The sequence below is a fragment of the Clytia hemisphaerica genome, unplaced genomic scaffold (genome assembly GCF_902728285.1).
Source record: "Clytia hemisphaerica strain Z4C2 unplaced genomic scaffold, Clytia hemisphaerica genome assembly, whole genome shotgun sequence".
NCBI classification, from domain to species: Eukaryota; Metazoa; Cnidaria; class Hydrozoa; order Leptothecata; family Clytiidae; genus Clytia; species Clytia hemisphaerica.
In genome coordinates this window covers 650,611-672,717 of record NW_027104389.1, presented here as the reverse complement: position 1 = coordinate 672,717, position 22,107 = coordinate 650,611, and the positions used below count along the sequence as shown (strand labels likewise).

General features: G+C 36.3%; 2 protein-coding genes across 2 annotated transcripts in view; one reads left to right on the top strand and one right to left on the bottom strand.

Moving 5' to 3' along the window:
• LOC136819656 (transmembrane 9 superfamily member 1-like) overlaps nt 1-21,284 on the top strand; it is a 23,948-nt gene extending 2,664 nt beyond the window's left edge. The window contains exons 2-17 of the mRNA XM_067075899.1: nt 5,577-5,666; nt 5,886-5,967; nt 6,569-6,673; nt 6,899-7,017; nt 7,597-7,709; nt 7,970-8,033; nt 8,267-8,338; nt 8,755-8,905; nt 9,218-9,293; nt 9,887-9,936; nt 10,573-10,665; nt 11,796-11,906; nt 12,347-12,458; nt 13,435-13,485; nt 14,080-14,271; nt 20,666-21,284. Coding sequence (XP_066932000.1) covers nt 5,577-5,666; nt 5,886-5,967; nt 6,569-6,673; nt 6,899-7,017; nt 7,597-7,709; nt 7,970-8,033; nt 8,267-8,338; nt 8,755-8,905; nt 9,218-9,293; nt 9,887-9,936; nt 10,573-10,665; nt 11,796-11,906; nt 12,347-12,458; nt 13,435-13,485; nt 14,080-14,271; nt 20,666-20,867 — 1,683 coding nt within the window. The 3' untranslated portion in view covers nt 20,868-21,284. The remainder of the gene's footprint in view (nt 1-5,576; nt 5,667-5,885; nt 5,968-6,568; nt 6,674-6,898; nt 7,018-7,596; nt 7,710-7,969; nt 8,034-8,266; nt 8,339-8,754; nt 8,906-9,217; nt 9,294-9,886; nt 9,937-10,572; nt 10,666-11,795; nt 11,907-12,346; nt 12,459-13,434; nt 13,486-14,079; nt 14,272-20,665) is intronic.
• Nucleotides 15,012-19,433, bottom strand: LOC136819596 (uncharacterized). The gene is made up of 6 exons (XM_067075827.1): nt 19,195-19,433; nt 18,264-18,464; nt 17,497-17,920; nt 16,795-16,923; nt 16,091-16,345; nt 15,012-15,679 (listed from the first exon to the last, which is right to left on the bottom strand). The coding sequence occupies exons 1-6, from the start codon at nt 19,300-19,302 to the stop codon at nt 15,555-15,557; spliced, it is 1,242 nt and encodes a 413-aa protein (XP_066931928.1). The 5' UTR covers nt 19,303-19,433; the 3' UTR covers nt 15,012-15,554.
• Nucleotides 21,285-22,107: the final 823 nt, after the last annotated feature.

The window sequence follows — 22,107 nt, the reverse complement described above, 5'->3', positions numbered from 1 at the left end:
CACCGTTGTGTATAAAATTGCCTGGCTGGTAAACAAACGCGTAGTTGCCTGCAAGTTAGGGAAAGTGGGTTTCAGAGCTGCTAGCTAACTTTTAATAGCGATGTTTTTTGGGCAAAAAATTTTCAGGGTTGTACAATATCATGAATAGAAAGAACATTTTAAGATTTTAGGGGATTTTGATCAATAGAAAAGCTAAAAAAAAAAACTTTCCATAAGGGGACCCGCCCATATTCATTTGACAACGCATAACGTCAAATTGACGTTATCCTCTGTCAAGCGATGTATACCAAAAGTTGTCACCATTTTTTCATCAATGGTTTTCCCCTCGCAAAGTCCGTATATACTTGCTTGTGCCCGTGCGTGTATGTGTTCTTTTAACTAATGACTTTTATTTAAAAAGAAAATGAAAGCTCCACTTGATGCTAGGTCCGTGCCGTGCTTTAGGCGTACCACCTTCTTTGCCCACTTGTGCCATGTGGTTCGCTCGATTGCGCAAACAATGAAAATACGATGTATATAATGATATCATAGCGCAAACCACCAATGGGATTATGCAAGCAAATTTTCATGTATATAATTCATACACAAATATATTTTCGACAGCTTAAAAAGTATGTGGTTGAAGTTAAAACAAATATTCGCAATTTTCTCAAAAAGGTATACCTTTGATTTCTTATAACGTCAAACCTAACTTTTGAAAACCCCCCACCCCTCATAACGTCAATTTGACGTTTTGCGTTGTCAAATGAATATGAACGGCTCCCCTAAGGAAAAGACGCAGACAAAAGCCAAAAACCTTCCTTCTCTCAAGGGCATCCAAAAATACAAGACAACGAGTATAACTGAAGATCTAACACCAGATGAAAGAAAGAACGTAAGGGAACTATCGTTCAAAGCGAAAACTAGAAATGAGAATGATAACTCTGATATCTATAAATGGAGAGTTCGAGGGGACTCAAAAAACGGATTCGACATCATCAAGGTCAAAATCAGATCCCAAACAAAGAAGACAGACACGAAGAATGTAGTATTCGCCAAGAATCTTACTCAAACGAAAACAATCGGAGAACAATAATTCAAGAAAACCATAACGTAAATCAAGTAGATGATGTTGAAATAAAGATCAACGAAATCAGGATCTTTTATTGCAACGCCGACACGCTAACACCTGAGAAGAAGCGACAACTGTTGCTTGATGTAGAGAAACATCATCCCCCACATCATTGGGATATGTGAGGTGAAACAAAGCACGGTGGACTGAGAGAGCTACACGAACACGAGCTTAAACATTATAAATGTGTCAGTCATACGAACATGACCACACTGGCATCGGTCGCGGGATAATTATTCTTGCTCATTCATCGATCAAACATTTGGTCACCGATGTCAACCAATCAATGAACCAAGTCAATTTCAATGAAGTATCTACAATCGAAATTCGTTCTATCCGGAAACGATCTCCTGGTCTTCTCCTGTATCTATCGCTCCCCTACGAACAATGAACGTCAGCTGAAAATAACAACAAGTTGAATCATCTAATCAAAGATATCGCATAAACAACAAATACTCTCATAAATGCTTTGTCGGGGACTTTAACTTCCCAACAATCAATTGGAAAAAATTGGACGACGCCACATCTCGAGGAAGTAGGAAAAAAAGAAAGAAGAAAGATTTCTTGATGCCTTCGCGACTCCTTTCTCCACCAAAAGTGTAGAAGAACCAACCAGATGCCGTGGGACTGACGATCCATCTTTAGTCGATCCTCATTCTAACAGGTGAAGCTAACCAAGCTCTATGTCTAGAGTATCTCAGTCCTTTGTGTTTAAGCGATCATAGTTGCTTGACCTTCAGTATCAAATGTGATGCTGTATTGAAACCTAATATCAGAAAGATACAAGTACGAGGACGCAGACTTTGAAGCAATGAAACAAGATCTCAACCTCTGATGATTGGTACAAGCAATTCCCGGAGAGATGGCTAATTCTAAGTCAAACCGAGGAGCTTTGGCAGCTTTTCCGAAAGAAGATTTTTGGATATACGAAACCGTTTTGTACCCCATAAAGATCATCGGTGGTCAAAACTGGAAGAAGAAAGGTAAAAATACCTATTGGAGTTCAACTTCGGAAAGAAATAGCAGAGAAGAGACGCCTCCATCGGAAATGGATGAAATCATCGCCCGAAGAAAAAGAATACAATCGAGCAAAATACAACCCCTGTAAGAAAACAGAGTGAGCAAATTGATGAGACAAGCTCACAGGAACTACGAACAAAGAATTTGTGATAACGCAAAGACCAAACCGAAGATCTTCTGGTCACATGTGCGTAACAAGATGAAATCTTCTAGTACAGTTTCATCACTACTTGAATCACCAAATGTCAAAACCTCGTTAAAGCATGAAGATCACGAAAAAGCTAATATACTTCAACGACAGTTCTGCAGTGTATTCACAAAAGAAGCAGTAGGTGAGCTTCCTGCATTTGAAAAGAGAACTGACTCATCCATCGGAGATATTCATATCTCTGAGGAGATGGTACAGAATCAATTGAAAGAGCTCAACCATAATAAGTCATTCGGTCCAGACGAAATACACCCTAGGATACTAGCGGAATTATCTGACTATCTGTCTCTACCCTTGGCTGTAATCATGAACAAATCTTTAGTTGAAGGCTCATTACCACAAGATTGGAAGGTGGCACATGTCACACCCTATCTACAAAAACAAGGGACCTCAGAATTTGGCAGTCAATTATCGACCTGTTAGTTTGACATCGGTAGTGTGCAAATTAATGGAATCAATACTGAGGAAACACATCATGAAGCACCTTTCTGATCATAATCTTTTATCGAACAAACAATATGGCTTCATTAACAACCATTCAACCGTGACACAGCTTTTGTACTATCTGGATAAATGTTATGAGAGCATCTCTAAAGGAAACGTTGTTGATAGTGTCTACTTCGATTTTGCGAAGGCTTTCGACACTGTACCCCACCGTCGACTATGCAAGAAACTATCAGCATATGGCATCAACGGTTCAATCTTAAAATGGATAACGTCATTTCTAACAGGTCGAACTCAATCAGTAAAAGTGAACCAGTCCTTCTCGACTACAGACCCTGTAGTGAGTGGTATTCCACAGGGTAGTGTACTGGGACCAATACTGTTCGTGCTATACATCAATGATCTTCCTGAAAAGGTCATCTCATGGATCCTACTGTTTGCTGATGATACCAAAATCTTCAAAGAAGTCAATTGCGTCGAAGACTCTGTTTCCCTTCAGAATGATATAGACACACTTGTAGAATGGTCGAAAGACTGGCTATTACTATTCCATCCTGAAAAGTGTCACGTTCTGACGCTAGGAAAGTTTGGAAACATCAAACATGCTCATCCATATTCCCTAGATGGACGCCAATTGGAACACGTCTTTGAAGAAAAAGATCTTGGAATCCTCATTGACTCAGAACTTACATTTGAAGAACACATTGCAAAGCAAGTCAAAAAAGCAAACGCGATACTTGGCATAATCAATCGAGGATTTGTAAATATGAGTACAAGTACATTTAAAACATTGTATTGTGCGTTTGTTCGCCCGCATCTGGAGTACGCTCAGTCAGTATGGTCTCCGTTTCTACGTAAACACGTAAATCTGATTGAAGGAGTACAAAGACGGGCAACAAAACTTGTTCAAAAATGTCGTAATATGTCTTATGAAGAACGACTGCGTGAATTAGATCTTCCTACGCTCGAGTTTAGAAGACACTTTTGTGACATGGTCCAACTTTACAAGCACATCAAACTATTACGAAAAAGATACCATCCCAAACAAGATAGCCCGTCGAACGCGACCAAACAGAAGGCACAACTTTGAGATGATTCCAAACTTTGGAAGCGATGGACTCCGTGGTGTACAAACGAATTCCTTCTTTTATCGAACTATACCAACCTGGAATAAATTGCCAAAAGATGTCGCTGAGGCAAAGACAATCAAAGTCTTCAAAGAAAGACTCAACACTGCATGGAGTAAACACCCGAAAAGATTCAACACAAGACAATTGTAAAATACGTATAATCACGATCAGTTCCAGAGGCCCTCGTGCGCCTAGAACTTTGTTACATTATAATAATAATAATAATAATAATAAAAAGCAGGTTTTTCAACATCAGTCATCTACAGAATGTATTTGCAACAACAAGGATGAGAGTTACCTGAATCGAGTTCAAGCTTCCAAGACAATTAATTAAAACTTGAAAGCTTAAAATGAGACAATAAATGACCGATTGCAAACGTGCAGCAGCCAGAATATCAACCAAATTTTGTCATTATATTCCCGAGACCACGGTATTCACTTCGATTTTTAAAGGCCTTGTTTATACGCTAAAGTAAAAATGATTCCGCACGGTATATAATTATAAATGGCTCGGTGTTTGAGGTCCAGCAAAAATTTCCGGGAAATAGCCTATCCCGCAGTGTGCAGATCTAGGTGGGTTCCGTCTCCCCTGTAGATCTTTTTCTTGGGAAGTTGATCTTCAAATTAGTTTTCAAGGTTGGCTTGGCTCAATTTTTTTCATCTATGGCTCAAATTTTAGGCAATTTCTCATAGTTTTTGAAAATATTAATTTCATTAAAAAGCGCTTGGTTATTTTTTCATGAATCCCTTAGAAGTTTTTGGGCGCATTTTTTTGCTTGCGAGTCAAGTAAATGATAAAGCGCTTTCACACATCACAGCATTAATCTTTGATACGCATTTTGGCTGGGTGCTAGTGTGACTAACTGTAGAAGAATGCTAAAGGTGGACAGGGCAAGATTCCCCCCCTCAATTTTTCCAAACCAAACTAATTTTATTTGAAAGTCATTATGTTTGTGAGCAAAATGAGGGGTCATTTATTAAAATTGGTTAAGTATTTCCTAAGTTATTTCATTTTCAAAACACAAAAAATCACCTTTCTAAAGAATGGTCTGCTTACCCCGCACCAGCAATAAATAATTCTTCAATTATATCAGATTTTAAATGGAATTTCCTCTGAAATGAAGATCCCTGAAAATATAAAAATTGGTTTATAGTCTTTCATCTTACAGTAGGCATGCCCAGATCCCTGGATTTGCAATGGTTTTTCAGACCTGCTAACTTGAGATGTTCATTTTGCCTTAAATAATAAACATTTTAATTGATTGAGGTTGACCATTTTGTTGTTTTGATTTGAGCAGCCAAAATTTCTGTACAAATCAAAATATAGCTTTGTTGGAATGACGTTTGAAACAGTTGTAAGGTATTGAAATAAAATAAAGAGTCTGTTCCAAAAAGTTGGAATCCATAAGATACTTAATCAAAAACTGCTACTGAGGGGAAAAAGATATGATTAAAAGTTAATACCTTGTTAGAAAGATGTTCCAGACTTTTTTCTATTCCACATCCAATGAGTGTAAGATTGTCAATTTGCACCCCCTTTAAAAATCCTATATTGAGATTTTTCAACATGAAGATAGAAAAACTTTTTTAAATTGCCAGAAACACTAAACAATTCCACAAAGATAAGATTGTGACTTCTGATTCGTCAAATATTTTTTTTCAGATTCCCATGTTTGTCAATAAAGTTGGTCCGTACTTCAATCCACATGAAACATATCATTATTACTCGCTGCCTGTTTGCAGGCCTGATAAGGTATTTTATTTTTATAAGGTCTTTTTTTATATTTTATTTAGTTTTTTCAAAGTTGATTGACAATTACTAAAATTGCCACTTTTTTATAATTTTTCACAATCATCTTTACTGATTCTTTATTAAAAAACAAAACAAAAATAGATTAAACTGTTTTAATTTTCTGTTGACATTTTTACTAATAGTTTTGTGTTTGACTTATTTAGTATTCCTGCATTTCAGGTTGAACACAGAAGTTTGACTCTCGGAGAAGTCCTTGATGGTGACCGCATGGCAAAAGCAATGTACGATGTCAAATTTAAACGTAAGTTTTCTGAAATATTTTACAGAATCTTCACATTCTATTATTTGATAATGAATTATGGAATTATAGAATTCTTTTTGCTGAAAAAATAGGTTGCTATTCTGTTACGTTTTGAAGAGCGCAGGAGTATCTGTCTGGGGCAGGAGTAATCTTGTCTGGGGCTGTTGAGGTCCTATTCATCTATATCTTAATAGCCATAATATGTATGGTGTATGTCACTTTGTTTGTTTGTCTTTCTGTGTGTTACTTTCGTGTTCGCAAGCAATGTTTTGTTTTTTTTAAAGATGACTTTTCTTTTGATTGACAGATTATAATTTCAGCCTTGACTTGCCCGCCTATATGTTTTTCTTCTTTTTTTTCTCTCTTTTTCGCGAGAAAATGAATTGCAGAATAGTCGTCTCAGATGATGCCAGAATGGATAGTAATTATTGCGATTAACTTTGATATGTTGAAGATTCATTTTTATGCCAACTCATGCTATGTGAGAGGGAATTGGTTTGACTTAAAACTCAAGATATTGCTAACAGATAATGCCCATTCTGGCTGCCTATGATAACCTTTTTTTATTTCCTTTATGCAGTGATTTGTTTTCTGTCTTTAGAATCCATTGAGAATTCAAGATTATGCACTGTTGAACTCTCACAAAAAGATGTAACAGAACTACGAAGTGCAATTGAAGATTTATATTATTTTGAATTTGTGATAGGTTTGTTTTCATTTTCTGGTCTGAATTCATGTTTCTATTTACCTTGACAAACAGCATTATAATATGTGATAGTATAATGATAATTTGAGAAAGGATATAATATCATTTCATAGATGTTGTGTTATGTTTGATTTTTTGTCCTACCTTTCCATTTTTGAAAAGTGACAAACAAACAGTAAAAACATTAACATAACATTATTATGATGATACTACTCTTTGTCATAGATGACTTACCGGTGAGAGGGTTCATTGGCCATCTTGAAGAAAGTGGATTTTTGCCACACAAGCATAAAGTGAGATTGTGGACACATCTTAATTTCCATCTGGAATACAATAATGACAAGGTACAAATATCTTAAATCTTCAAACATTTGAACACCTGCACTGAAACAGATAAAGCAGTCTCCTAGGCTTAAGGCTAATAGGAAGATTCTTTGCTGAAGTTTGACTAACTAATCTACTCTTTAGAGAACACCCAGTAATGAATGACAGTAAGAGATTTTTATTTCGGTCAGCAAAGTTATTCTGATATAAGAATTATACTTGAAAAATGTGCAAAATTTTGTAAAAGTTTGTAAATGTTTTACCCCTAGCTCTTACAGCAATTGGCCTCTAATGACATACTTAGGAGTTGGAATCACTCCCGATCGTCTTTGGTTTGGGAACAGTTCTATGGTGTTTTGTCAGAAGTCATTTAACAGAGGAACTGTATTCACTACATTCACTCACCATCTGGATAAGGTTATCACTGTGTCTCACTAACATTCTGCGATTGGTAGTGTGACGGTTTCGATCACAGACTTTCACTGTAATTGACTGTGTTCGAATCCCAAGCACTTCCAGGCAGAGTGTTAGGGAAATATGGTGATTGACTCTATCTTCTCTCATATGTAGTATTCACTAGATTACATTTTCATTTTCAGATCATCACGGCAAATGCAACGACCACGGGTCATAAACCAATCCTTTTGGAGGACATCACAGAATTTCCCTTGAAAGTTGAATTCACATATAGTACCTTCTGGAAATCCACCAAGTATGTTTTATTCATCAACTACTTTATCAGCCCTTTTTACATCGACCCTAATTTAGTGTTGACCTTTTTTTGCAGGCTCTTATTACAACAAAGCTATTTCTGGGTAAAAAGGGCTGATAAGGTATTTTGAAACTTTGATCTGACTTCTGGTTTTGATTTGTGGACAGGCTGTTTCTTAATTGTAACTAATGTTGAACTGAATTCTAAAGGAAGTTTTTCAAAGGCTCAATATCTTGATGTGACTATCTTATTGATTTCAGTGTAAAATTTGAAGACCGTTTGACGAAAAATAAAGCTGATGGATTTTTCCCAAAGTCTTTAGAGGTAAAGAACTTTCCTTTTATCTAAATTTTCAGCATTCTTCAAATGATTTTAACTTTTTTGATTTTGCATTGTGAAAAAGAAAGATTTTGTACATTTCAAAGTTGCTTTTTAATTGTTCTTCTATATATACCGTGCTTAACCACCGGCTCAAAAATCTCAAAATGTATCATGCTCTAGTTTTCAAAATCAAAACAGTAGCTATTGTATGATGTTATTATTATGTTCCCTTTCAGATTCACTGGCTTTCTATTCTCAATTCGATTGTTCTTGTTTTTCTTTTGATTGGATTTGTTGTCATCATATTGGTACGTCGTTTTAGTGCCCCTCTACATAACACAGTCACTGACCTTTATCAAGTTTCTCAATCCTGGCCAAGCAAAATCTTTGATCTTAAGTTTTTTGAAAAGTGGTATCCTAATGGTGCCACTACTCACTACTCAATAGCGTTGTAAATGCATCGAGAGCACTAGATCTACGTTCCCTGGAATACTTTTGATGATGTAGCGCCGTTAGACGTTAATTTTTAACACTGCAGTGGCTTTTTTACGGGTACCACTTCATGCAGTAAGATATTTGACAAACCTGTAAATTTCTGTACCAACTTCTTAAATGATTTCGCTGAGTTTCTAAGTTATCAAATCAGGCAACCTTATAGATGTTGGTGTGCTGCGCAATGATTCTTATTGCTTCTTATAACCTACCAAATATTATTATTTTTAAGATGCGTGTGTTACGCAACGATTTCGCTCGCTACAATGTCAACGACGAGGATGCTATGGAGGACTTTCAACAGGACGATTATGGATGGAAAATTATTCATTCAGACGTCTTCAGATTTCCTCCTTACAGAGCTCTACTTTCATCTATATTAGGTTTGTCCGCAACCTAGTGTATTATGCGTTGCAATGCCCACTTAAATCAAGTTTTTACTATTGTCATAATTTGTAATAAAAGCTAGTACAGTAATAGGGAGTTTTTCTTTGTATTATTATTACGAGGTTTTATCTTAATGTTTATTTTACTTTTACAGGGGCCTCTACTTATATTTACTTTCTTTCTCAGCACTTTGTTTCACACTACAAATAGAAATGTACAAAAACTAAAAAAAAAGCAGAATTAGGGGCAAAAAATAACAATCAGGATATTATAATACCATAACACTAAATTTTCTTTCTCTCTTCTAGGCAATGGTTGTCAATTTCTGACTTTATGTTTCGGTATCATTATTATGGCTTTATTAGGATTGTTCAACGTGCACAGGTATTTTTTATAATTTTTCTTTTCCATTATATTTACCACTTTCAAAGGTACTACATATTTTTTCTTCAAGAACTTCCACAATTTTTAAAGCCTTCGGATGCTCTTAAGTTTTCAAAACCATAAAATGTTCTTAAAATATTCATATTTTCACCATTTCATGAGTATTTTTACGTGTAATTTTTAAAGGTATTGTTCTAGAGTCTGGATAAGCCTTGAAATGTTCTTAACTTGTTCTTTTGGCCATCGAAGCCTTATACTCTTATATAGTTTGTTCTTATAAAACAAACGTGTAGTTGGTATTTTCAATTGGTCGACCTTTTCCTTGACATATCATCAGATAAATTCGGTTACGAATATTTAGGGTCAAACTTTGGGTGCAATACATAAGAAAAACCTGAGAATAAAAGTTATTCGTTCTAAAGCTTTTTTCACATGTACGTAAAATTTTAAAAGACCTTGAAGGGTTGGGATTCCCCTAAGTTTACGTAGTGTTTTTTTAAGGCTTTATGTACAGTTTGCTTACGTATAAAAGGTTTTGAACGGAAGGAAAAGTCACGTAATTGATAATAAACATTATATTTTTCCCTCTCCAGACATGGTTCCATGAATACAGCTGCTGTTCTTTTGTATGCGTTGACTTGTTGTAAGTAACAACTTTCTTGTTCTCCTTTGTTCTCTAAAATGAGTCTTTACTCACCTTCACTTAGCCTGGAATCTACTCATGGAATTTTTGATGGACTGGATGCCGCAGTTTAGTGGGTCCAGTATATAAAAGCTCTGGATTTTTAGCTCATGGCTATGCTTAGAATGGGCTGGGCAATGTTTTAATTGGAAAATAGGGTATTGAAGATCTATTTTTCACGTTTGTTTTCACTTCATTTTATTTTTCAACTCAAAGTCTGGAATTTTGGTGTTTTACAAAAATTATCAAAAAGCAAAGATCTGACAGGAGTAATAAACTCAAGTCGAGTCTAACCTTCACATTGATATTATTAAAATTATACGAGCCTTCTTATGCCCCGTAAATTAAGTACTTTATTATTACATTTGCAACCGCTTATGTTTTTCTTATAATGTTGTGAAAAACACTGCATCTCAGATAGTGGTGCTTACTACAGTTAAGCCTATTCGCTTTAAGTGTGCAGTGTTTTGCTACCTTGTGGAAACCACTTTCGAGAGAATTTGTTAAATTGACACGGTTTCCTCATGACATGGAAGCAAAAAAAGAGTGCACACTTAAAACGAATAGACTTTAAAAAACATCTTCTTTCCAACACAGGTGTTTCAGGATATGTTTCAAACAGTATGTATAAACAATTGAACGGTGAAAGATGGGCGTGGAATCTCGTTCTCACTGCATCATTATTTTCAGGTATGAAAAAATTACAGAAACCAAAAGAAGCAAGTTGTAAAAATTACAAAAAAATTAAATCAACTGCCGGGCCAGGTAGCTCAGTGATTAGAGCATTCGCCTTACAATCTAAGGGTTGTGGGTTCGATCCCTGGTTACCACCAAAACAGGCGATGAGTAGCTTAGATTGGGTAATCTGATCTAAGCGGTAAGATACAGGGAGCAGAAAGTGGGTGTGTCGCTCCACCTCAGCGTTCAATCTCCCAGGTCTAGCGCAAATAGAAAAGGAGGTAGACTCCCTCACTGCCGGCTCCGCCGATAGCCACCAGATGAATATACTTACTTACTAAAATCAACTGCTTTTTCGGAAAGAATAATTACATAATAATGTCACTAAAACTTATCCTTATATAATGATATTGCCTTATTAGAAGCTTATTGACAATTAATTGTTCTTTTTTGACTCTTACAGTCAAGAAGAGTTAGTTAAAATTTCACTTGAACTGGGATAAAGGATGATTGACTCTCTCAGAAAAAGCCGCGTCGATAGCACGATATAAGAAAAAAACTTTGGAAACTGAAATTTGTAAAATAAGCTTCTTGGAGTCCGACTTTTGGGGGGCTAGGGCTCTTTATATGTCACCACTAGGACAAAAGAATAGTTTTTGTATTAAAATTAAGTCTTCTTGGCTACAATTGGTGCCGAAATATATTGACAATATTGATTATTTTAACGTTTTTCAAAATTTAAAGCTCGAATGGGGATTGGGCTTTTCCAGAAAAAAATTTTACCCCCACTGTTGAGGATATTGATTTTTCAAAATATTGAACCCCCTGGATATCCTACTTTAATAGTAAAGACCCCCTGGATATCCACTCTTAAAAATATGCTCAACTCCCTAGATATCCTCTCTTATAAAGATGCTTACCCCTGGATATCGTAATTTTACTTGAAAAGACACTTTACCCCCTGGATATCCACTCCCTTGTAGATATTTAACCCCCTGGATATCCACTTTTGAACAAAAATCGTTAACCCCCTGGATATCCGATATCCTCAACAGGGAGGGCACGGACTATTTCTGGAAAAGCCCATTGCAGCATTCGTCGAATTTATTAATACATTTCACCATTACTCTTTCTCTATTTAGTGCCCTTCTTCACTATATGGAGCGTAGTGAACACCATAGCATGGTCGTATCAATCAACACAAGCTCTGCCTTTCACCACTGTCCTTCTTATAATCTTGATCTGGTTGTTCGGTGAGTAAAGCTTCATCTTTTGATAGTGCTATTTCAGTACAGGGTGTCCGGGAAAAAAGTATTGAGTAGTACCACTTCTATAGAAAGAAAGTTCTTGTGTGTGTTTCACTAAATTGTCAATGTTTATCAAAGTTTCTTTCTGTCCTTTATCAGCTTTTATGAATAACTTTTACAATAAATAATTCTCAATACCTTTAACGTCGTGAAAATTGTAAAGAAAGATAATTCTTTTTAATCATAAAGACTGTTGTAAAAACAATTATTATGTTGGCTTATATTTTCTTACATTTTGTTAAACACACGCAACAACTTTCTACTCAAAATCATGTAAAAGTTAATTCACGAGTTTGACCTTTACATACCAGAGATATAAATCGAGCTTGGCTGAGAAATGAAAATCAGAGATACTGTAATTCAAAGCATTTTTCTTTTCTTTTCAGTTGGTTTCCCACTGACGGTTGTTGGAGGAATTTTCGGCAAGAATTGGACATCCGGATTTGATGCACCGTGCCGCACGAAGAATATTCCAAGAGAAATACCTGCTACTGCTTGGTATGAAATTATTCATTACTCTTTTGTGGCTCATTGTAGGATTGAATTGATAGAATCGAAACATGATGAAATACCTTGTCCGTGTAAATTTCGTCGGACACTAATTTCGTCCGCCGAAAATACCCGTTCGTCACTTAGCGATTTTGTCGTCACTTTTGTCCGACGAATTCTCCGCCGATAAGGAAGTAATACTTTTTGGATTGATTTTGACGCTGCTTTATCATCGGGTAGAAGGCAGTTGAAAGAAGGGCTGCTTGGTCGGCCTCAAAATGATATATAAGCGGTGTAATGTCGATTTTCAACTAATTTTTCAACTAACTTCACGTATTGTTACAAACAGCTATATCCACCATCTTTGATCGGAGTTTTTTTTAAGTGGTACCCACAAAGAAGCCATTGCAATGTTAAAAATTAATGTTTAAAGGCACTACATCATCAAAAGTATTGACGAAAAGTAGATCTAGCGCTCTCGATGCATTTACATCGCTATTAAAAATAGTGCTACCGTTCGGGTACAACTTTCAAAAGACTCCGATCAAAGATTTTGTTTGGCAGGGATTGAGTAACTTTGTCCAGGGTATATAAAGGTCAGTGGTTACAAACACATCCTTGACTCCCGCCTGGGAGGCCCGAGTTCGATACTTACCGTGTCTCTACGATTCACTTTGCAAGTATACCTTCGACTGGGGATAACCCATGCCAGGGTAAGATTGTAATTGGGTACCATTACTCTGATACAGAAGTCTGGGTAGATTAGACAGAAATTGTGACGTGCCGTGGCACTCATAAGGTTCGGTCGGTCTCGCGTGAGCATCGCTCTCCTATTGTCGTTCGAGTGTCATGGTATACGCCATGGGTGGGCAGCTCGCGTCTGTCAGCGCCGTGATTCCTACTCCTACGTGGGTAGGACCCATCCCGAATGCATTTGGAGGGCTCATATCTATCTATCTTTTACAAAACGTCCTTCCAATTTCAGGTATCGTTCTTACCCTGCTTACATGATCATTGGCGGCTTTTTACCCTTCAGGTAAGCACTTAAGACTTTTGAGACTAAAAACGAACTATTTTGATGGAAACCTTTAGAATAAACTCCTTTACCTTAATTAACACATAATTATCTCAAATTTGACTATAGCCAATCTTAAAAGTTCAGATCTCAAAGTTAGAGTCTTAGATTTTTATTTGCTCCGCTATTTTTAGATTTTGAGATTAGCCTATTTCTGATGCAGATTAAGACCATGTTCAGACGTTACAGATCCGTTCCGTTCCGTTTTGAAACCAATATGAACACGCTCGATCCGTAAAGAAAAATATACCGGAACGAAACGGAACCGTATCGTGTGAACATGGTCTAAGAACCCCTTCACTATGGAAAATGCGCCATTAAACATGACTTTGAGATTGGACCTTTTGCCTCGATAGCAAGCAGCGTTATAGGAACTTTCAGGAAGAGTGCTCCGGGGACATCTCTTAAATGACCACATTTACAAACGGCCTTTTAAATTACATTTTAATCTAAGAGTAAGACCACGTTATACATTGGGAATGACATCTTTTCTAAACCAAAAACAACTTGAGATTTCATTTCGAGAATAATTTCGCTATGTTTTCTTTCTTTCAGTGCAATCTCTGTTGAATTATATTACATCTTCGCGACGTTATGGGGCCGTGAACCCTACACTTTATATGGTATTCTATTGGTAGTTTTTGTCATCTTGTTGAGTGTCACAGCCTCCATGTCAATCGCTTTGACTTATTTCCAATTATCGGCTGAAAATTACTTGTGGTGGTGGAGATCTGTTATAAGTTTGGGGTAAGTCTCTTTCCTCACTTTTCATAAATTCACCTGTCACTATTTCAGCAACCGTAGTGCAAAAGTAGAGCATTCGGCTACAGTGCGTAAAGTCGTGGGTTCAGTCCCCGACCTGGTCAAATCAAAGACTTCGTACTTAGTACAAAAACGGTACTTGATGCCTCTCTGCTTGATGCTCAGTAATTAGAAAGTGATCGGAAATTCAGAGAAAGGTGTGGCGCTCTCCCCTACCCTCGACTAGATAGCTAAAGCGTAGGTAGAGTATCCAGCTACGATGCGTAAAGTCTTTCGTTCAATCCCCGGCCTGGTCATATCAAAGATTTCGTACTTAGTACAAAAATGGAACTTATTGCCTCTCTGCTCAGCAGTTAAGTGAAGGATCAAGGGTACATGGAGAAATCCAGGGAGAAAGAGTGGCACCCTTCCCTAAATTCGGGTAGATAGTTATCGAAAGAGGAGCCTTCAGGTCGCCTCCGACTGTGGTCACAGACTAACTTACTCATCACCATTTCGCTTGAAATGCATTCAAAGACATGACGACATTAGACTATTGTAAATACCTACCCAATCCCTTTGCAGCGTTAGTGTCTGGTTTATATCTTTATCTTATTTCTTTTTGAAATTCTTTCTATAGGCTTGAAAAAAATACACATTCAAGTTTCTTAATTAATTTATTTTCTTTTATCATTCAAAATATCGATCAATACAAAAAAACACTTAAGTAAAGAGCATATCGTCCTTATGGGCTAGGTTCCCCTTCCTGGGTTAAGATTCCTTAATGCCACTTTTCTAGTGAAAAAAGACCAGAAGAGCAACCAAAGACGGGTAATTCAAATATAAGCTTCGGAAATGTAGGCAGTTTCCTAAGTCAACACAAGATTTTCCATATCTTTAGAAAAAGCCCTTTCCAATCTCAAGTATAGTATAAATCAGTGCAATCTTAGTCCAGGAAGTGCAATCTTGCCTACAAACGATGGACGATCCTTCTTAAAACGAAGCTGTCAAATTGGTTTTTAAAAATAGTCCAGATACCAATACTAAAAAAGTACAGCAAAAAAATTTTATCAATCAAAAATCACATATAAACTGTTCATAAAACAAAACAAAATATTTAAGGTTGAAAAATAAACCCGCTTCACATTGAATCGCTGTATCGAAATATATACCATCTTTGGTTACAAAACACAATGTCAATCAGCGCCCTATCAAAATCACTTTCGCAATTCATGAAAATTCGATTGTCAACAGGGCTCCATGCGTTTGAGTATCAAAAACAATAGCTCCTAGATGGTTTGTCGCCGATATTTTCCTGCCAATTTATTCAACTGTTCATCGTCCATCTTGGAGCGTTTCGTATATTTCTCATACATTATGTCATCTATTGCATCCATCTTGATTACCCAGTCGTCTGAAAATAAATTTATTAAAAGTTAAAGAACTTTCAATATCCAGAGGCTGAATTTCGAAGCTACTGTGTAATGTTCTGGAAATTCCGATTGTGAATTAAAGTGGGCAGAAATGTGGTTGTCTAGAGTCAATGCATTGCCCTTATTTCAATGCAATGACTTTCAATCTTTTCCAAGCAAAAATTTGAACTGCCTAGTCTAAACTAGTAGAGCTTAGATCTTGAAAAGAGCTTTCCAACTTAACGCAAACGTATAACTTTTCAATGGCGAATGATTTGATCATTTTCGTATTAACGGTACATAATCCTATCAGAAATTCTCAATATATAATCTGGACAAAAAGGGAAAATGTTGTTGCAGAGTTACAACAACTTCTCTAAAGGCAGTGTCTCTAAACAAAAAACACTACTTACCACTCTGAGCGTATTCTTGAACCGGGATATTAAAATAAAAGATTCTGTTTGGCTTATCAGTGACCACGTGATATCTCACAGCGTCCTCCTTCAAAACGATCCCACCAGCTTCCAATAACCTCTTCAATTTGCAATGTAAACAATAATCTTTGTATGGTAAAATCATTCCAACGTTGTCTACTTTGCTACTAGGTGCCCATTCCTCAATAGGGGTCATCGACTTTCGTTTTGGACCAGCATTGAAACGAGCGAAACCTGAAAATGGAATTTCGACTTTATGTAATATTCTGTCATGTCTAGATTTATACAGAAAATCAGTACGTTCAGTTTACCTTAAAACAGTCGTGTCTCTTAACTCAAGCCTCTAACTCAAAACTGTCTCCTCAAAACTCGAACAAATTGTCTGCTCCTTACATTTTAGTAAACTGAACAATTTATAAACCATACTTGAAACTTTAAAACAATTTATGTCCCTCACTTGCATATTTGAGCCAGATTTTTGTTCCCAATGTGCTCGTTTGGGCTAGAAACTTCGCTGATAGCTGGGTAGGCTGGCCGTGGAACCCGTGAAAATAATCAAAAGAAAGTCTAAAGGGCTATCCACATAAAATATCGACTCTACTATTGTATATATTTTTTTTATTTTTTGGTATTGGCAAAAACAAAATCATCTTTCTGTTAGCATAAAATAGTAGAAACCTTACCTAATGATTGTACGATAGCGCTTGCAGAAACATTATCTTTGATATCTGTAAGGGAGTTCTTCATTTGATAGTAAATGGTCAATTCTTTGGTACGTTGAACAACCCTCTTGGTAGACAGTGTCATTGAACCTGTAGTCGTAAATTGTTCAGAATAATTAGATGGCTTGAGATATTTGACTTGGAGAAATGTTGTTGATTTCAACAGAAAGGGATCGAATTTTCAGCTAGATTACTCTTTTCTCTCGTATAGTCCAGCTTTTCAACCTCAATCTGCCAATAGTTTGCTATTGAGCAATAAGTAAGTCTGCGACCGCAGTCGGAGGCGACCCAAAGGCTCCTCTCTCAACAACTTACAGCCTACTGACTATCCGAAAGTAGGTTCCTACCTGGATATTGCTCCACTTTTATACCTTTGATCTTTCCCTTAATTGCTGAGCATCAAATAGAGTGGCATCAAAATACCATTTCGTATTAAGTATTTGGTGATATCTAGCTAACAGTGTTGCAGTTTTGTTTAAGCTTATTGAATGCAAGAAACATTTTGAAAAATATTTTCTGCCCTTACTTTAGATGAAGAATAGGTCTGGGAATTGCAACTTGTTGTCGGAGAGGTGCTGTTCGTTCTGAGGGTCGAAAGTTGAGCAACATTCCCGTCTGCTTGAAACCCTAGTGCCCCCTCCCCATCGCCAGATCTAGACTCACCTTGTTGTCGAGGTGCTGTTTGTTTCGATGTTTGTGGATCTTCCGAGTCTTGTTGTTGTCGTTGAACGTTTTCGCTCGTTTGTTTTTCCTGTTGTGGTAGGTGTTTAAGATCGACGAGTTCAACCTTCACTGTTGTCGGGTCAGGGGGAGATGAGTTGCAACTTTGATTCGCTGTTTTTTGACTTGATTGTTGCTGTGGTTTTAGTCTTGCGGCGTAGTCATGATCGCATTGGTCAGATGCTGAATTGTGCAAAGACTGTACGAGTTCAACAGAATCGTTCTCGTTCGATACAGAATCGATTACGTTCGATTTCTTTATGGTTTTGACAGAGGTTGTTTTTGGTGGTATTTTGTTTTGAATGTACATTCGTTTGAAACGCTCTTCATTCATAACTAATTTTGCGTTGTGTGGTATCAACTGGTCCTATAAATAGAATTTTGAGAGTTCGATAGTTTTACTTTCTTTCACTAATTAAAGGTCTTGGCTAGTAATAATGACAAAAGCGGGGGTTTGTAGGAGAGCTCCTACAGTTAGAGCGTCAAAGTCGTCGCCTGGTCTCGGAAGAGTTCAAATTTTATGAAGAAAAAGTGTTTTTTCAGTTGTTCTTTTCTCATTTCCCGCTGCAAAATGATTTTAAAGGTTGGTTCTTTTCTGCGTTATTTTTGCCAGAGAAAGGACATGCAGTGGGTGGAATTTTGAACAAGTTGGATTCAGGTAAAATTCTAATCCTAATAGATTTGTCAACAACAATTTCTAACAACCTTACCTGTCCGTAAGAGTGCTTCTTCGTCTTGTTCATCGAAGGTCTAGTGAAACATGTCGCTTCCATTTTGATCGTTTCATCATATATCCATAATTTGTCGATTCTCAGCCATCCGGTTTTATTGGATAGAGATACGAGATAACAAAAACCTTTTCGTAGTGTCAACGTCTTTCCATTATGTTTGATGTCCACTGTCTCTTGAAACTGACAAATAGAATTAAAAGATTTTGTTAAGCTTGGTTTCCACTGTGTGATAACTTGTGATAGTGTGTGATAGTGTGTGACAAAAAACTTGAGATAAAATTTTGTTTAGTGGAAACGCATCTGTCATATCCGCTCGTAGAAAGAGGGAAAATTTGTGATAGCAAACTATGGAATTTGCTTTCTATTATATTTTTAACAAAGGAAAATTGAAATAACAAAGAAATGTGACGTAGAATACACCAGGTGTGTCGGGGCGCCTTTTGAACTTTCTTGTCACACGTTATCTCACACAATTTTCGTGTTCTTGGATTGAAATTCATTTCAATCCAAGAACACACTATCACACGTTGTCACAGTGTGATAACGCGTGATAAAAACTCTTTTTAAACGTTTCCACTATGAGATAGAATTTTATTTTGTGATAGTGTGTTCCAGACAGGCTGTCTGTCACACATTATCACATGTTATCACACAGTGGAAACTAAGCTTTAGGGGAAAAAACAAGGTTTTCATCAAACTCTTTGTTGTTAATACTTTTTTGATTGGGCTGAGCGCGCAATCTCCAACCAGTCTTCGAAAGGTATTCTGTGTTGTAATCACGTCACGATTCCCTAATGTTGACTCAAGCACTTTTCATTCTTTCATGACAAGGTCGTATAAATATGAAATATAAAGTGAAACCCGAAATGCGTAAAACCCGAAATAAAGAACTTGTAAAAAGTTTAAATACTTGTCTCAAATCTGCTTCTTCGCTCTTCCGTTTCTTTCTTGTTTTGTACGGTGACGACGAAAGTTTCGGTGAATTGCATTCTTTAGTTTTACTTCGTGTTGCAATCATTGTGAAAATTCTTTGGATAAAAAGCCTTCCTTCGTTTTGCTCTACACGCCCTTTCGTCCTTCCTTCTTTTCGTTTTTCTAATTTTCTGTTTCGCCACTTCTTCTTTTTTTCTCTTCGACTGTTCGTAACAATGCAACATCTTCGTCAAAACAAAACGTGGCACGCCCACGTCACTTGATGCAATGCAACGATAGCTGTAGAATTCTGACGTCAAAAAAAGGGCCAAAGACTAGGAGCGCTGATGGTATTAAAAAAAGCTGACTGCCGAATGCAGATTTTGGTCAACATTAAGGAGCGATGGCCACTTGGCGAATTGGTCAATGGCTTCAGCGTCTCAAACAAGAGATTCGCGGTTCGAATCCCCGCTCCTTCCAATGTTCCGTTCAGTTCATAGATAGCCGAGCCGGCTGGCCGTGGACCCTGTAGAGACAATTGAAAGACTGTCTAAAAGTCCTAGATTGCTGGGCTATCCATGTAAAATATCGACTCCATCTATCTGTCTTTTGTAATGTAATTTAAATGTAATGTAATGTAATGTAAAATTTATTTGGTCAAGAAGGTCTAAAATTTAGGCATTGCTACAAGCATTGATGTGGACCTACTATATAAAATAATTTAAAAAATAATATGATAATAAAATATAAATAACTATTTCGACTATTAACAAATGAATATATTCTTAAAGTTAAATGGGCTAAAATAAATGACTTAAAAAACAGAGACTTTAGAGATTATCAGAGATTATTGCAAAAGTAATTGAATTTAGAGAATAAGGCTTGCAAAGACAAAAAGAAATTGCTGGAAATTGTGTTGTGTTATAGTTTAGCTGAGCGAAAAAAATGGATAATACTGAGAAATTAAAAGAACATAAATATTAAAATATATACATTAAAATGCTTTTGCTAGGAAATAGGTTCTTTTGAATTGAAGTTAACTTGGTCATTTTCTGTATACGGCTGAAATTGGTCACCCTTTCAAATGACAAACGATGAGATAAAGAGCACTAAGGAGTCCGAACGTTTTTGGTTACGTTAACGTGGATTGACTACAATCTGCACCGTTGGTTACGTCGTTTTTCGAAATTTTAAGTTAAGACAAGAAAGTCGTTTTTATTCGGGAGGGGTTTATAGACTATATTCTGAGCCTTATTTAACCAACTTTTGGATCCTTTGTATAAAGTCTAGCGTTAAAACTCAAAGTCAAAGTTGAAGCACTTCCAAATCGTGTGTGGCTATAAGATTTCGTTGGAATTTTACTTTTTTTCTTAATACGACTTTAATTGTAGTTACATAAAGTCCAAAAATAACCTTAACGCCCTGGATAAATGTTCTCGATTACACTTTCAACTTTCTTTTATTTTCAGGTCGACCGGGATTTTCGTTTTTGTATACGCCGTATTTTATTACCACAAACGATCCAACATGTCTGGCTTCCTACAAAGCGTTCAATTCTTTGGTTACACCGTCTTGACTTGTTATATCTTCTTCTTGATGCTCGGTACCGTCAGTTTTTTCGCCTCGCTCATCTTTGTGAAATACATCTATCGATATCTCAAAATGGACTGAGTGACTGAGACGAATAAATAATTTTTTACTACGCTGGTTTTCGAATACCAGGGTTGTGTGGGAAGCAAGCGAGACGATACATATGAAATTTTATACTTTGAGCACTAAAGTGTTTTACAAAGACAATATTAGGCTGGCACACTATCGTCCAAACAACGTTCAATTCACGTCGTAATACGGACGTTTAATGGACATCGTTTAGATATTTTGTGCACCTGTTATGGTCATGTTTTGAAAATTCAAGAATGCGAATATCAATGAAAGTATTTGACCAGGGGCTTTCAAAATTCTAAATAGTTTATCAGCTCACCAAAACATTTATCTTCGAAATTCGGTATCAATATGTCATTTTAGAAATATCAAAACCGGTCAAGATTAGTTTGAACACTGAAAGAAAAGCTATTAACACATTGTTAAGTTTCCCTCTATGCAATTCTCCCTTACAGGCCTATAAATACTCCTTTTAGAGGGGAGGCGTTAATTCAATATAATTTAGGGGCGTTTATTCGAAGTATTACGGTAGTAAAAATTGTTTTTGGTTGAAAGCATCTCAAGAGTCCCAAATATTTATAATATTTTCTGTGTTGTCTTCGTTTTTATACGTGTAGGTAATGATATGAGGATATTTTATTTTTAATATTTAAATAATAATTCATAATGCCCAAATTATAATCTTTCTCTCCTGCACAAACGTTTAGCTGCACTTTTTTGCTCTCCCCAAACTCAATTAGTTTTGTTTTTATCAAAGCTTGTTCTCAATAGGAATAAATGGGTTGTTAAGAAACTTCTTTTCTAAATTTTTCCATACCGCTCAGTTAAATTTCATTTCTTTCGCCATATTTCTTTTAGCTGTTGTAAATTTCATTTCAAGGTTATTAAACAAATTGCATCCTGAAAAGATAGATCTCAAAAAGAGCTTTCAATCGAACCCAAACTTGATCTATTTTGATTTTGCCAAAGATGAGATTTTAAGTTCGCACTTTTGGAAAAATGTGAAAAACTCTGTTTTATCAATCCTCACCGAAATAGTTATAAGATCCCGCAAAAGTTGTATAAAAGGGTATGAAAGTTAGAATATTATTTTATGTCAAGTATTTTTTTGTGTTGTTATTCTCACGTTATTTTGTTTTGTAAATTAATTTGAAATCATTGAAAACGAGAAGATTTTCTTTTGGGAATCATGTGAAGTTTTTTATTGGTGATTCCTACAGATCACTTCATTTACATTTACTCCAAAACC